This window comes from Eptatretus burgeri, chromosome 15, assembly GCF_056783735.1.
Source record: "Eptatretus burgeri isolate ZD-2024b chromosome 15, Ebu_testis_v1, whole genome shotgun sequence".
NCBI classification, from domain to species: Eukaryota; Metazoa; Chordata; class Myxini; order Myxiniformes; family Myxinidae; genus Eptatretus; species Eptatretus burgeri.
The window spans coordinates 71585907-71600454 of record NC_140975.1 but is presented as its reverse complement, the minus strand read 5'-3'; the positions used below and the strand labels follow the sequence as shown (position 1 = coordinate 71600454).

The following is a 14548-nucleotide window of genomic DNA, read 5'->3' as shown; positions in this document are numbered from 1 at the left end:
GCATTTAATTTTTCCCACATATAAATATTGCTGCAGTTCTGGAAACCGCATGCCTCTAAAGCAATGGCACCCAACATACAGTGATCCCCAGACAGTTATTTCATTAGTAAACGTGCAGTTAGACCTACCCCTCATGTCTAATGGGTCAACGGGACGAAGTGCTTTGTGTGGGTCTCGTAGCAAGGTGTGATTATATCTCTTTCTTCCTTTCCGCCATCAGTGAGGCCGCTGCAGAGGTATGTATGAATGTCCTCACGGAGGCCAAGAAAAGCATCAACACCACGATGAAAAACCCTCCACTGCAAGACTGCACGGGACGCATGTGACACGCCCTTTCAACCAAAATCTGCATCTAGTACTTATATTGGATCGCCAAAATAGGTGACCCTTATTGTCAGTAATTCTGTCTGTTTGTTTGTTTGTTATCAGCATAATTGGTAGTAAGCGTAGGCAGATTTTGACCAAACTCGGGTGGTAGGTACATCTTATGACCTAGTGCTTTGGAAATTGTGATGGTTGCTAGGGACGCTTTGGTTCCCTAGCAACAACCGATAAACCTTCAAAATCGGTACGGTTCGCGCAAAATCAATTCCGAAAGCCATTATCCCACGTAGGGTTATGAAATTTGGCACGAATGATCTACAGGTGATGCTCTATCAAATATATTCCGGTTTTTCTGATATATGGAATACTTTACCCGTAGCGCCCCCTACAATTAGGGTATGCGCGAAAATTGGCGAAAATTGAAGGCCCCCGAGCGACCAGGTGAGTGCATCGATACGAATGAAACTTTGCAGGTTCATGGTACTCAATGAGTACTACAACTTTGCCTCAAGACATATTGACCAATATTGCTTCGGTCAGGGGTCAAAGGGCAAAAATCGATAATATGCGAGAGCTGGAGGTGCCTTCGCACGAAATGCTACTCCTCCTTGGGTTATGGTCGGATGGTCATGAAAAGTCACACTAATCATCTGGAATACATTGTGTACAAACTGTCGAGCCGGATTTTCGATTTATATCTTTGTTCACCCACAGCACCCCCTCGAACTTTGGGGATTTCCGATATCAAACCGCATTTTCGGTACTTTTCATTCAAATTGATACCGAGTAGTTATCAGTAGATGGAACTCGATGAGATTTGGTAGACATAATCTTAAGGTGATTCTCTATCTGCTATATGACATCCATTTTTTTCTATATCTTCTAGTTTCCAAATGGTAACCCTCTCAACTTGGGTGTCCGAGGGTCATTGAGCATTCCCGCTGAAAATTCAAAGTACGCTAGCTCCAAGATGGTTGAATCTAATCAAATGAATCTTTACATGCTGAAAGACCGCAATGAGTACTACAACTTTGCCCATTTGCATAATGACGTATCTTGAGTAGGTCAGGGGTTAAAGATCAATAAGTGCATTTTTCAGGCGAAATTACCATTCAAATCCCCCTTGCTCCAACACGGGTTAACCGATACGAATGAAAGTTCATAGGTACAGAGTACTCAATGGGTACTACAACTTTGCTTCAGGACATATTGACCTATCTCGGCTAAGTCAGGGGTCAAAGGTCAATGAGTGCATTGTTCGGGCAAAATGACCATTCAAAGCCCCCTTGCTCATACACGGGTTAACCGATTTGATTGCAATTTCGTAAGTACTTCGTACTAGATTAACTCAGATCAGGGGTCAAAGGTCATCAGATGCTTGGCGAACCATGGCCACCTACCGGCTTGTCTATCTTCTTTTCCACCCTGATATATCCAATCCTTTCCTTTAATCCATGACACAGATCAGGGCCGACACTGTGCCCAGGCGGCCGCTTGTGAGGATCGCCACTGTGTGCTAACCACATGCACAGCCCTGTGATAAATAACCACAACCCTGTATAGACAAGTGTGGCGGCCGCCTGTGAAGATCACTGCTATGTGCTAACCACATGCATGATAACAGACGCGCGCAGCCCCGTGATAATTACCATCGCACTGTATGGGATGCACATGGCGCACGTCTTTATTTGGGTCTGTGCACCGATTTACAACGGCATCTTACCATCGATCTTCGCTCGGCACCTCGGCCATCAATACCTCTCGCAAACGGCAGGTCATCCCGCACCTCTGCCTCGATGCAGTGGCCACCAAGCAGAGGTGCAAATGCATGGCCCAGATCGCTCGGGCCGTGTGGTATATGGACGGAACAAGCATATTGACCAGCGCCAACCACAGGTCGCCAGGGGTGCCTGAATGGGCATGCAGGACCGATGCGACCCTCGGCCGCTCGCCGGAACACAGCCCGGGAGTTCATTGTGGGGTGGTTCATATCACGGTGTACGGAGCAAGACAATTCCACAGCTCAGCCATGTCTCGCCGGATGTACAAATGAGACCACTTCCGGCCATAGGGGACAGGCAGCGCATGGCCAGGGTCCAATGGGAGCGCACGGTTTCGGGTGACGACGAATTGCTTCGGGTCGTCACCCCATCCTATACCATGGGCCTTATAAAGGTTGGATCACGAAGCCGTTCATCGCTGGCCTTGCTTCAAAAGGTGGGATCTCTACATTCGCCTGATGCTCGTTCTGCCTCACGTGCTGGCTCGGCCTTCCACTGCCAACCTGCCTGCTGACTTTACCACCTTCTCGTCCGCTGGCTCCACCCACCGCCTTTTCGTCCGCTGGCTCCACCAACTACCCCCCTCGTCTGTTAGCTCTGCCTTCCTTGCCTGTCAGCTCGGCCTATTCTCTGGACCGGTGCACACACTGAGCCCGGCACGGTAACCAAGCAGGATACAACGTGCCGACTCAAGGAGGGATTGCTCAGTGGAGCATCCCCCCAAGTGTACTGGGTCGTGCGGGCGCCGACCGTGCAAGATATTGCGAGACCGTTCACCCTCATCTCCTCTCCTTTCTTCTGATTAACTCCTCTTCATCAGGTTTTGTGTGCGTGTGCGTGTGCGTGTGTGTATAATGATGCCTGTCCTCGCTTAATTTAAGAGTGCAGAAGAAATATATCAGGATAAGTCTGCTCTGTGTCCGCTTTTGTAAGTTGCTTGCTTTCTTTTTGTCGCACCGCACAAATTATTTACTATCCCTTCTTGCATACAACAATAAATCCATTCATGGTTTTCCACTGGTATGGTTTTCCAGAGGACCTGGGTTCAATTCCTGGTGTCGGCATGTAATTTTTCCCATATATACATTGTTGGGGTTGATGGAGAGATGAGTGCACCTTCAGTGTTTCCTTCCCTTCGGTTATGCATATGTGGTTCGTGGTGACGAATGCAGTGTGTTGTCGAATGAGAACAACCAAGCTTTGAGCTTCACAAACATGGATGAACGTACAGGTCAGCTCCCACTCAAATAGGATCTTGTCCCACATCTGATGAACTCTGTTATCATGCACCTCCTTCCACAACCTTTGAAGTGAGACATCTTCCTTCTGAACTTGCTCGAGCTGCTGCACAGTCACCTGAGGGATGTAAGATTGTGACACCTTCAATGGTTTGATGTCGTCCTTGTTGTGCTTGGTCCAACTCCTCATTCCGTTCCTCAAGCTCTGCCTCCTCATTCCATTCCTCACGCTCCACCTCCTCATTCCGTTCCTCAAGCTCCAACTCCTCATTCCGTTCCTCATGCTCCACCTCCTCATTCCGTTCCTCACGCTCCGCCTCCTCATTCCGTTCCTCACGCTCCGCCTCCTCATTCCGTTCCTCACGCTCCTCCTCCTCATTCCGTTCCTCACGCTCCGCCTCTTCATTCCGTTCCTCACGCTCAACCTCCTCATTCCGTTCCTCACGCTCTGCCTCCTCATTCCATTCCTCACGCTCCACCTCCTCATTCCGTTCCTCATGCTCCACCTCCTCATTCCGTTCCTCACGCTCTGCTTGTCTCTCCTCACGTTCACAAGCCTTCCCTCCTTTACAGCCGCTTGCTCTTCTTTAACGAATGCCAATAGTGTCTGTCGCTTCAATCCAAGCCGCTCGCCTCGCTCGATCAAATTGTGAAACTCCATGGCAGATGGATGAGAGGTCGATTTGAACTCAGATCACAAGTAGTGTTGTACCATGGCTTACGCGTCATCTTCCTCGTCTGCCGTCTCTGTGACGCCGTAGAGCCTTTTACCACTGACAGATCCTGTCACGGTCACCAATGTTATGGGGATGAGGAGGATGGATACGATACACGCTCACCTTCAGGGGTTTCTTCCCTTCGGTTGTGCGTATGTGGTTTGTGGTGCTAGAATCAGAGTGTCGTCTCATGAGAACAACCAAGCTTTGAGCTTCACGAGCCCGGACCAACGTACGGGTCAGCTCCCACTCAAACAGGATCTTTGTCAGTCCGTGTCTGTGACTTCTGAGTGGCGTTACAATGACCACATCAACTGCGTAACGTTTTTGAAACTTGAATTTCAAACAAAGTCAAATGAGGAAGTTCACCGTTACATGCAACGTCCAACTCCGATTCCCGTGAGGTTGTTTCCACCGCCCAACGTCCGCTCTGGAAATCAACACCTCGTTCACTCACAGTTAGATCGAGCACGGGGATGATGGAAACACACGGCTTGCTTCATATCACCTCGTACACCCCCGTTGGGGGTTCATGTAGCAACACAGAACAATCCCGAGCCTTCCAGCAAATTTGATTCCGGTCCATTCTGGAAGTTTCGTCTGAGAATGTTCCAGCACCTTCACGAATCTAACCAGGAAGTTTACAGTACAATATGCCCTCGACAAGTCAAAGTTAGCTTATTACATCAAGCAGTTGAGCAATTTACCGATCGATGCGACACAAAACTTTAAAAAGATGGAACGTCAATTTAATGGTTAATTTATATGCATTTACGAGTATTTAGATTTCCCACAACATCCAACTTTTAACTGAAATATAAACAATTACAAATGAACAGGAAATAAAGATTACATGTTTTTATGATTATAAAAATGAATTTAGAATGAGACAAGCCAGGAGGCGACGGTGGTTCACGAGCGGTAGTTGACGATGTAGATTGTTTCAGAAGTCAAGGATGAGACAATGTGATAATGTTTGACCAAGTTATAAAAATGATCAACATGATGTGGTACGGGTGACAGGTTATTAGCTGCAAAATGTCCACAACCCGGTTTTGTTCAACAGCTTTAAAAATTTCACCTTTGCATCACCTTTAAAGGTCACAAAACAATGTTGTGGACATTAAAATAAGGAAACGGGATACGTGCTATAGGTTATTGGAGTTAGTTCGTCGAAGAAGGTCGAAAACCCGGTTCGATTCCCACAACTTTGAAAATTTGACCTTTGTGGCCTTTAAAGGTCAAGGATTATGACCTTTGGTGCAAAACTTCCTCTGGAACATTCCAGGAACAATATAACGTCATATTGGCTATATGGCATTTCGCACTCCTCGGATTATCCATACTTTGATGAAATCAGCGTAAAAACAAACTTGAAGGGGGCGCCACAGGCAAGGTGTTCAAGATAGAGCAAAATGGTTTCAAGACTTCATGTGGGGAATGACCTCAAGATTATGCATAAAAAATATTGTCATCCTAGCTCTCAAAGTTTGGGCGGTCGTATGATTTTTATGTCAAAATTCGCAATTTTCTAAGTTTTTGACCTTGTGACCTTGACCTTGGGACGAAAATGAAAAATCAGACAAAAACAAGTTTTAGATAATTCATTTTGCTATTCAAATACCGAAGAGCCCATTCCATTTCGTCAATTTCCTCGGAGAATATAGATTTTTAATCCGCCTACCCCATAAAAATGCCTATTTTTTGGGTGTGGCTCCACCCACAATGGGCGAAGCACGCCCACATCCAGGAAAACACAACTTGACATTGATATCGAACACATAACCATGTTTCATCAAGAACGGATCAAAGTCCACGGAGTTATGCTCTGGACAGACAGACACACAGACATAACGAATATAGTGGTCACTCTGGCTGGTGCTCATGAACCAATTAAAATAAATTCAATTCAAATCAAATGGAAGACCAAATAGGTACAGTCCTGCGTTGGAAGACCCCAGACAAGCAAAAAAGCAAAGATGAAGTCATCAGGAGCAACCTAGATAGGATTCCGGTTTCAGCTGCTCGTCCTCTACCCTCAAACCCATCCAGGCACAGCCAAATGAGCCTCATTAAAAAAAAAAAACATAAAGTAAAATAAAAAAAGAACCAAGATTAAAAAAAAAACTCTGGCCTCCAGACCATGCGTCCGATCAAGTTGAAATTGAAAACATGTATTTCCCATCACTTCTGGATCACAATTGTGAAGTTTCACCTCAATTGATCAAGCGGTTCCAGAGAAAACATTATTTAATATTTTCTTCAATCCAATATGGCTGCCAAACCATGTGACCGATCAATTATTCCTTCACAAACTTGTACATCCAAGGCTTTTGTTCAGTTCTCCCAGAACGGAAACGCGTGTCAAGAGGCAAAAAGAAACACGGGTTACCAGAACACCACCTTTGTCCAACAAGCTTTATTCCGATCACCGCACAATAATTATTTTTTACAACCACAGCAATCTGGTTGTTTTGGTTTTCGATCTCTTTGTGGGTAACTCCTCCTGACGGGCTCCGGAACAATGTCGACCTTGGGGGCCCTCAATGTCATCCACTGCAACATCACTCCCCTGATGTTCAGGAGCTTCCTCCACTTCTGCTGAAAAATCAACATCGCTGATGACTTTAGATGACAGCGTCAAAGCTCGGCATGTCGCTTCGACATCTGCTGCATGCCTCCATTTGACACTTCCACAGTATATGAAACAGGACACATTCGCTTGGCAATGTCACCGGGTGTCCACTTGTCGCCCGAGCTGTAATGTTGAACTGAAACATATTGTCCAATTTGAAACTCCTGAGTTGTCCGCGAATCATGACATAATTTTTGTGACAGCTGTTTATGATCAACCGCGATGTTGATGTTGGGTACAACCATGTTAACATGTGTACGGACCTTCCTGTTCATGAGCATCTCTGCCAATGTCTGTGTCTGTGTCGTTGTGGACTGCGGTGTTGTGCGATAACTCAAGAGAAATCGCCACACGCGAGATGTATGACATCATAATAATCAATAAAACATTGTACCTGAGTAGTCACACCTATGTTGAAGATTTCGTCTCAATCCGACAGGCAGTTGGAGAAAAACACGAAAGTTCTGTGCAGACAAACAAACAAACAAGCAAACTGACCAATATGCAATACCCTCTCCTTCATCGAGGGTAACGAGAAAGAGCAATCAGATTGCAGACCCATCGCCAGGACTTGTTTTGTGTGGTCTCTTTTGTGTGCCAAATAAATGGAAGGAAGAACAAAATGAAACGTCATTGATTGCAAATGAAAGGTCTAAAACGATCCAAAGGGTCTTCAAATGTCTAAAACGTCTGGAAGATGTGAAGGTAGAAAGGTCTGAAAAGGATCTCATGGTAGAAAGGGGGTCTTAAGGGGTTCAAAGTGTGTAAAGGGTCATGAAAAGCCTCGAAGGGGTCTGAAGGGTATGAAGGGGTCTAAAAATGCATTCCAATAGTTCGTCATTAATGGACAAAGAAGAATATTATGAAATTCGTCACCGGAACCATATTTTCTTCACATGATGGACACAACTGTGGATAAGTCACTTCCGAATAGCGAACATGACAAAGAGGAAGATTACAGTTGCCACAACAGAATTTACACGAGGGCCTTCTCGATTTACGCTTGCACCTCCGTTCCCCTTGCATGCTGGCGTGAAATTTAAATATTTCTCAACATCAAAAAACCGTCAACTCAAAAATTACGAGATGTTAATAGTGAAAGTTCAGAACTTTGTTGAAGGCGTTAAGTTAAAAAACAAAAAAAAAACAAAAACGTAAATAGAAAGAGTGTAAATCAAGGACTTAGTGCATCACCTCTGAGGACTGGAGAGAGTTGCAGTAAATAAGGTTCAAAGTAAAATTTGTTCTTAAATAAACTGTAATTTGAGCATGGGGGTGGCGGGGGGGGAGATACTGTTGATTGACTTTATCATGCCAAATCTGCACACTCATGTCAAGAATTTTTCATTTGATGCAACATTTAAACCGTGATTTATCAATGTTTGAGGGGTTTTTTTTGTACACCTTGTCGAGGCTCGTCTGGTAGCAAACACACAACGCACAGCAAGGGGGGCATGAGACAAGAGGGGTGGGAGTAGGAAGGACAAAACAGTGGGGAACAGAGACATTAGGATATCTGTGGAAGGGAGAGGGATGGGACGGGGAACATGGGGAATACAAGATGGACATTACAGGGACTTTCAGGAAGGAAAGCAGGGAATTTGAAGGAGGTTGGTTTGGGGTGGATCAACTGGGGTATAAAAGATTGACGATTTGGATGGGGGATGATAAGAGGTGGTGGTGAACAGCTGTTTTGAAGGCCTGGAGGGAAGAATGGGATTGAATAGAGTGAGTGAGTTTATTCCAAAGGTGGGAAAAAAGAGAAATGAAAGAGTGAAGGTGAGCAGCGATTCGTGATTTTGGTAGTTTTACCGGAAGCCGTTGTTGGCGGACCTTGAGCGCCCTGCGGAAATATGGTGGGAGCAATTTGCAGACAGAGCAGGGGGGGGGCGAGACCGGAGAGAATGCGGAAGAAGAAAGAAAGACCACCGACTTGCCTTGTGGTGAGAGAGAGTGAGAGGCCCAAAGACTCAGCCTCAGTGCCGGAGATACCAATGATCCAAAATGCCTTGGTTTCCACAACGTGAAGCCGAGAAAGGTGGGAGGCAGGAGCACCAGCCAGGAGGGGAGAGCAGTACTCCATCAGGCTGCGGACGAAAGCTTTGTAAGTGGTCAGGAGTTCAGGTGGGCCGGGGAAGGACTTTGTATGACGGAGGATTCCCAGTCAGCGACTGGCTTTGGAGACCAGGTTGGAAATGTGGCTTTCCCAGGAAAGATCATGGCAGATAGTGAGACCCAGAAACTTGAAAGGACTTCTGCCACAGGATTGTTGAGAAAGTGGAATTGGGAGGGGGGCGGTTTCCAAACGGTCCTTTCGGAGAGACAAAGTTAGAGTATGAGATTTGTCTGGATTGAAAGACATGTCCCACATGTTGGACCAGTTTGTAATTTTACCCAGATCTGCAGAGAGCGAAGAAGCTGCTGCTTGCCAGTCTGAGGGATGACAGATGGTACGACAGAGGGTGGAGTCATCAGCAAAGGTAAGAAGAGGATTCTCCAAATGGACCATATATTGGAATAACACTGCATTAGTATGTAATTCATAGACATACTCACGTACCATTATTACCATGCACCATTTTTTATTTTTTTTTGTATACCTTGGTCGAGGCTCGTATGAGAGCTAACACACAACTCACAGCAAGGAGGCGGGAGTGGAAGGGACAAAACAGTGGGGAACAGACACATTAGGTGAACTGTGGAAGGGAGAGGGATGGGGATGGGACGGGGAACATGGCGAAGAGAAGATGGACATTTCAGGGACTTTCAGGAAGGAAAGTAGGAGAAATGAAGGAAGTGGGCTTGGGTGGATTATCGGGGGTAGAAAAGATCGAGGATTTGGATGGGGGAAGATAAGAGGTGGTGGTGAACAGCTGTTTTGAAAGCCTGGAGGGAAGAATGGGAAAGAATAGAGTGAGGAAGTTTATTCCAAAGGCGGGAAAAAGAGGAATGAAAGAGTGAAGATGAGCAGTGATTCGTGATTTTGGTAGTTTTACCAGAAGGGGGTTGTTGGCGGACCTTGAGCACCCTGTGGAAATGTGGTGGGGACAAATCGCAGAGAGAGCAGGGGGGGCAAGGCTGGAGAGGAGTCGGTAGAAGACAGAAAGACCACCGACCAACCTGCGGTGATTGAGTGAGAGGCCCAAAGACTCAGCTTCATTGCGGGAGATGCCGATGATCTTAAATGCCCTGGTTTCGACAGCGTGAAGCCGAGAAAGGTGGGAGGCAGGAGCACCAGCCCAGAGGGGAGAGCAGTACTCCATCAGGCTACGGACAAAAGCTTTGTAAGTGGTCAGGAGCTCAAGAGGGCCGAGGAAGGACTTAGCACGACGGAGGATTCCCAGTCGGCGACTGGCTTTTGAGGCGAGGTTGGAAATGTGGCTTTCCCAGGAAAGGTCATGGCAGATAGTGAGACCTAGAAGCTTGAAAGAAAAGACTTCTTCCAGAGGATTGTTGAGAAAGTGGATGGGGGGGTTTTGTAAACGGTCCTTTCGAAGAGACATAGTGAGAGTGTGAGATTTTTTATTATGATCGTTATTATGTTATTATCATCGTTATCATTATCATCGTTATTATGATTATTATCATTATAATTTCAATAGTATGTCTTCATCATTTCTGTGTGGACAGACGAACAGACAAACTGAGCTATTGGGGTAAAGTGACTTTCAGACCACTGTATATTTCCTACAAGCCGCAAATTTGTCAGAAACACTGAGCACGAACGGAGAATTTGATTGGTCGTGATGGCATAAAATGGCAGAATATTTTGTCCAAGTACTGCTGAACTGGAGGTTTTTGGAAGTGCCAACAAGGCGATTTGTGTTCCACATTTTTCAAGTATATAATTACATTGAAATGAAATAGAGATTTTACAGGTTGCAGAAAAAAAAAACAACCAAGAATGACCAAACTGTGGTCACAACCTGCAACAAAATCCGGTAATGGGCTGATTGGGAAACGCACATTTACTGTGCTATTAAAACATTAACTCGACACCTCTCATCCATGTCAACCTCCTCCACAGTTATATCAGAACGAGCCGATTCGGCACACGGTCATGGATTGTTTAACCCCAAATCGGGGCCATTCAAAAATTACATAACACTAGATTTTTTTGGTAATTTACATAACGCAACATAACATTTGATTACATGATGCAACTTGATTACCAAGCTGTTAGGGTTAGACTCCCAACAATCGGGGTGAGACTCCGAGTGAGTTGCCAAATTCAGAGCCAAGGTACTGCGAAACTGCAAGTTCGTGCTCTGATTCACGTTCTCATTCGTGTTCTGCAGTGTTGTATACAAATACCACGAGTATTTAATTAAATTGAAATGAAGTCGTTCCTCGATCATCGGCAGACAGAGTGAACCAATTCCGCACGTTCTGCGTACGGGTTTACAGACCATCTTGTTAAAAACATCACCTGTGCGGTGTTCCCATCTGAGAACATGGTTCATGATGTTGAGTTCCCAGGATTGCTTGTGCGGTGTTCCCATCTGAGTACGTGGTTCATGAAGTTGAGTTCCCAGGATCAACTGCGTGGTGTACCCATCTGAGAACGTGGTTCTTGATGTTGAGTTCCCAGGATCACCTGTGCGGTGTTCCCATCTGAGAACATGGTTCATGATGTTGAGTTACCAGGATCACCTGTGCGGTGTTCCCATCTGAGTACGTGGTTCATGATGTTGAGTTCCCAGGATCACCAGCACGGTGTACCCATCTGAGTACGTGGTTCATGATGTTGAGTTCCCAGGATCCCCTGTGCGGTGTTCCCATCTGAGTACGTGGTTCATGATGTTGAGTTCCCAGGATCTCCTGTGTGGTGTTCCCATCTGAGTATGTGGTTCATGATGTTTGGTTCTCAGGAATACCTGTTCGGTGTTCCCATCTGAGGAAGTAGTTTGTGACATCAGATTCCCAATATCACCTGTGCAGTGTTTCCATGTGAGTAAGTGGTTCATGATGTTGAGTTCCCTGGATCACCTGTGCGGTGTTCCCCTCTGAGTGATAGATGTTTGTATGTTTCTATATTTTTATTTTATTTAAAACCCACAAACCTTCTCAGCAAACTCGACTAAACAAAGAGAAATCACCGATTCTCCCCTCAAGTTCAAGTTTCGTGCATTTTCCTACAATTATGTCCAACCACGAGTACAAACAATCAAAGGTCTTTGAATTTTGCCCCCAAAACGCGACCATTGAAACTGGTTTCGGGAGAAAAGAGAAAAAGTTAAAGTCCACGAACCCCAATGAACTCGTTTCTGCCAGTGTGATGGACGACCTCTCCCATGAACCCGCAAGCAGCCCACCAACCCAGTGAGAGTACACCTGCTCACGGTGTGTGTGTGTGTGTGTGTGTGTGTGTGTGTGTGTGTGTGTGTGTGTGTGTGTGTGTGTGTGTGTGTGTGTGTGTGTGTGTGTGTGTGTGTGTGTGTGTGTGTGTTGTACACACGGCGAGTTCAGGTACAAGTCGGATTACACAGCACGTTTGGATCAATACACCTGGATGCAGGGTTACACAGCATGTTAGGGTACATCTGGATGCAGGGTTACACAGCACATTAGGGGTACATCTGGATGCAGTGTTCCACAGCACGTTAAGAGTAACCTGGATGCAAGGTTACACAGCACGTTACTGGTTCACCTGGATTCATGGGTACACAGCACGTTAGGGGTACACCTGGATGCAAGGATACACAGCACGTTAGCGGTAAACCGAGATGCAAGGTTACACAACACGTTAGGGATACACCTGAATCCAGGGTTACACAGCACATTGCTGGTTCACCTGGATGCAGGGGTACACAGCACGTTACTGGTTCACCTGGATCCAGGGTTATCAACACGTGAGGGGTACACCTTGTTCCAGGGTTATCAACACGTGAGAGGTAACCTGGATCCAGGGTTATCAACACATGAGGGGTACACCTGGATCCAGGGTTATCAACATGTTAGGGGTACACCTGGATCCAGGGTTATCAACACGTTAAGGGTACACCTTCTTCCAGGGTTATCAACATGTGAGGGGTACACCTGGATCCAGGGTTATCAACACGTTAGAGGTACACCTGGATCCAGAGTTATCAACACATGAGGGGTACACCTGGAGCCAGAGTTATCAACACGTGAAGGGTACACCTGGATCCAGGGTTATCAACACGTTAGGGGTACACCTGGATCCAGGGATATCAACACGTTAGGGGTACACCTTGTTCCAGGGTTATCAACACGTGAGGGGTACACCTGGATCCAGGGTTATCAACACGTGAGGGGAACACCTGGATCCAGGGTTATCAACACGTTAGGGGTACACCTGGATCCAAGGTTATCAACACGTGAGGGATACACCTGGATCCAGGATTATCAACACGTTAGGGGTACACCTGGATCAGGATTATCAACACGTGAGGGGTACACCTGGATCCAGGATTATCAACACGTTAGGGGTACACCTGGATCAGGATTATCAACACGTGAGGGGTACACCGGGATCCAGGGTTATCAACATGCGAGGAGTACACCTGGATCCAGGGTTATCAACATGTGAGGGGCACACCTGGATCCAGGGTTATCAACATGTGAGGGGCACACCTGGATCCAGGGTTATCAACAAGTTAAGCGTACACCTTGCTCCAAGGTCATCAACACGTAAGGGCTTCACCTGGATCCAGGGTTATCAACACGTGAGAGGTACACCTGGATCCAGGGTTATCAACACGTGAGAGGTACACCTGGATCCAGGGTTATCAACACGTGAGTGGTACACCTTGTTGCAGGGTTATCAACACGTGAGGGGTACACCTGGATCCAGGGTTATCAACACGTGAGTGGTACACCTTGTTGCAGGGTTATCAACACGTGAGGGGTACACCTGGATCCAGGGTTATCAACACGTGAGGGGTACACCTGGATCCAGGGTTATCAACATGTGAGGGGTACACCTGGACGCAGGGTTGCACAGCCCTGCTGGTACACAGGTGAAAGTTTTCACTTTTGGAGTCCCGTGTGAAGGAGAAACACTTAAATCTCGTGCGACAACATGAAATCAGACCCTGCACTTCCACCGGCCTCACCTTTTTCATGATGCCCGTTTTGCGTTTGCTGAAAGTCGTGTAGCGTCTCAACTTGTTGTCAATGAACTCCATCTTGATCTTGACCCGCCCGCGGGTCTTTTTTCCAGGTTTGAGTCCAGGGGTCGTGGTCATTCCCCGCGAGCCGTCAAATTTCCCCCGGGGCACTCCGGCGCACTGGACCCCCAGCGCCACGGCCTCCGCGCTCTCCACGCTGTCATCGTCGCTTTCGTCCGAGGGAAGAGTGTCCTCGGGCTTCACGGTGCCCGGCTGCACCCGGCGAGGGAACTCCGGCAGGAAGGTCCGCAGTGCCGTATTTGGCGCCCGACCGTCCATGCCCCGCGGGGTGTTCGGTTTCAAGCGGCGGGGCGATCCTGGGGCTCTGACCTCGGACCGAGCGATCAGAGCCCCTTGTCCCTGCCGGTCCGTCCGACCGTCGTGTTGTTCTCCTGCCCGTGGCGCCGACCCGTCTCCTGCTCTCCAGCTGCTCGGAGGTACACGTGGGAACGCGCACGTCGCACCTTATAAGGACAGGACGTTCCATTTTTGGCGTTTCATATCCTTATAAGGAGCGGCGCGGTTCGTGGGGCGGAGCTTGGGGATTCCAATGTTGGGCGGTGCTTGGGATTCCCCCCCGCGCGTTTGTACCGGCACTGTTCGAGTTCATCACGGTGAGGGTTCTCCCAGTAGTCCCAACGGACGTTGTGCGGCCATTACGCTGCTGCTCCGAATACTCACACGAGAAAAACTCAATTAGGATCCCACGTCGTGGGTACAT

The 14548-nt window shown here is 47.2% G+C and overlaps 1 protein-coding gene across 2 annotated transcripts in view; it reads right to left on the bottom strand.

The window, feature by feature from the left end:
* Nucleotides 1-14301, bottom strand: part of LOC147012513 (serum response factor-like) — a 160974-nt gene extending 146673 nt beyond the window's left edge. The window contains exon 1 of one of the 2 annotated variants that reach the window (XM_085856903.1): nt 13774-14301. In XM_085856903.1, the coding sequence (XP_085713029.1) occupies nt 13774-14106 (333 nt within the window). In that variant the 5' untranslated portion in view covers nt 14107-14301. The remainder of the gene's footprint in view (nt 1-13773) is intronic. The other variant, XM_085856904.1, reaches the window with a different exon arrangement.
* Nucleotides 14302-14548: the final 247 nt, after the last annotated feature.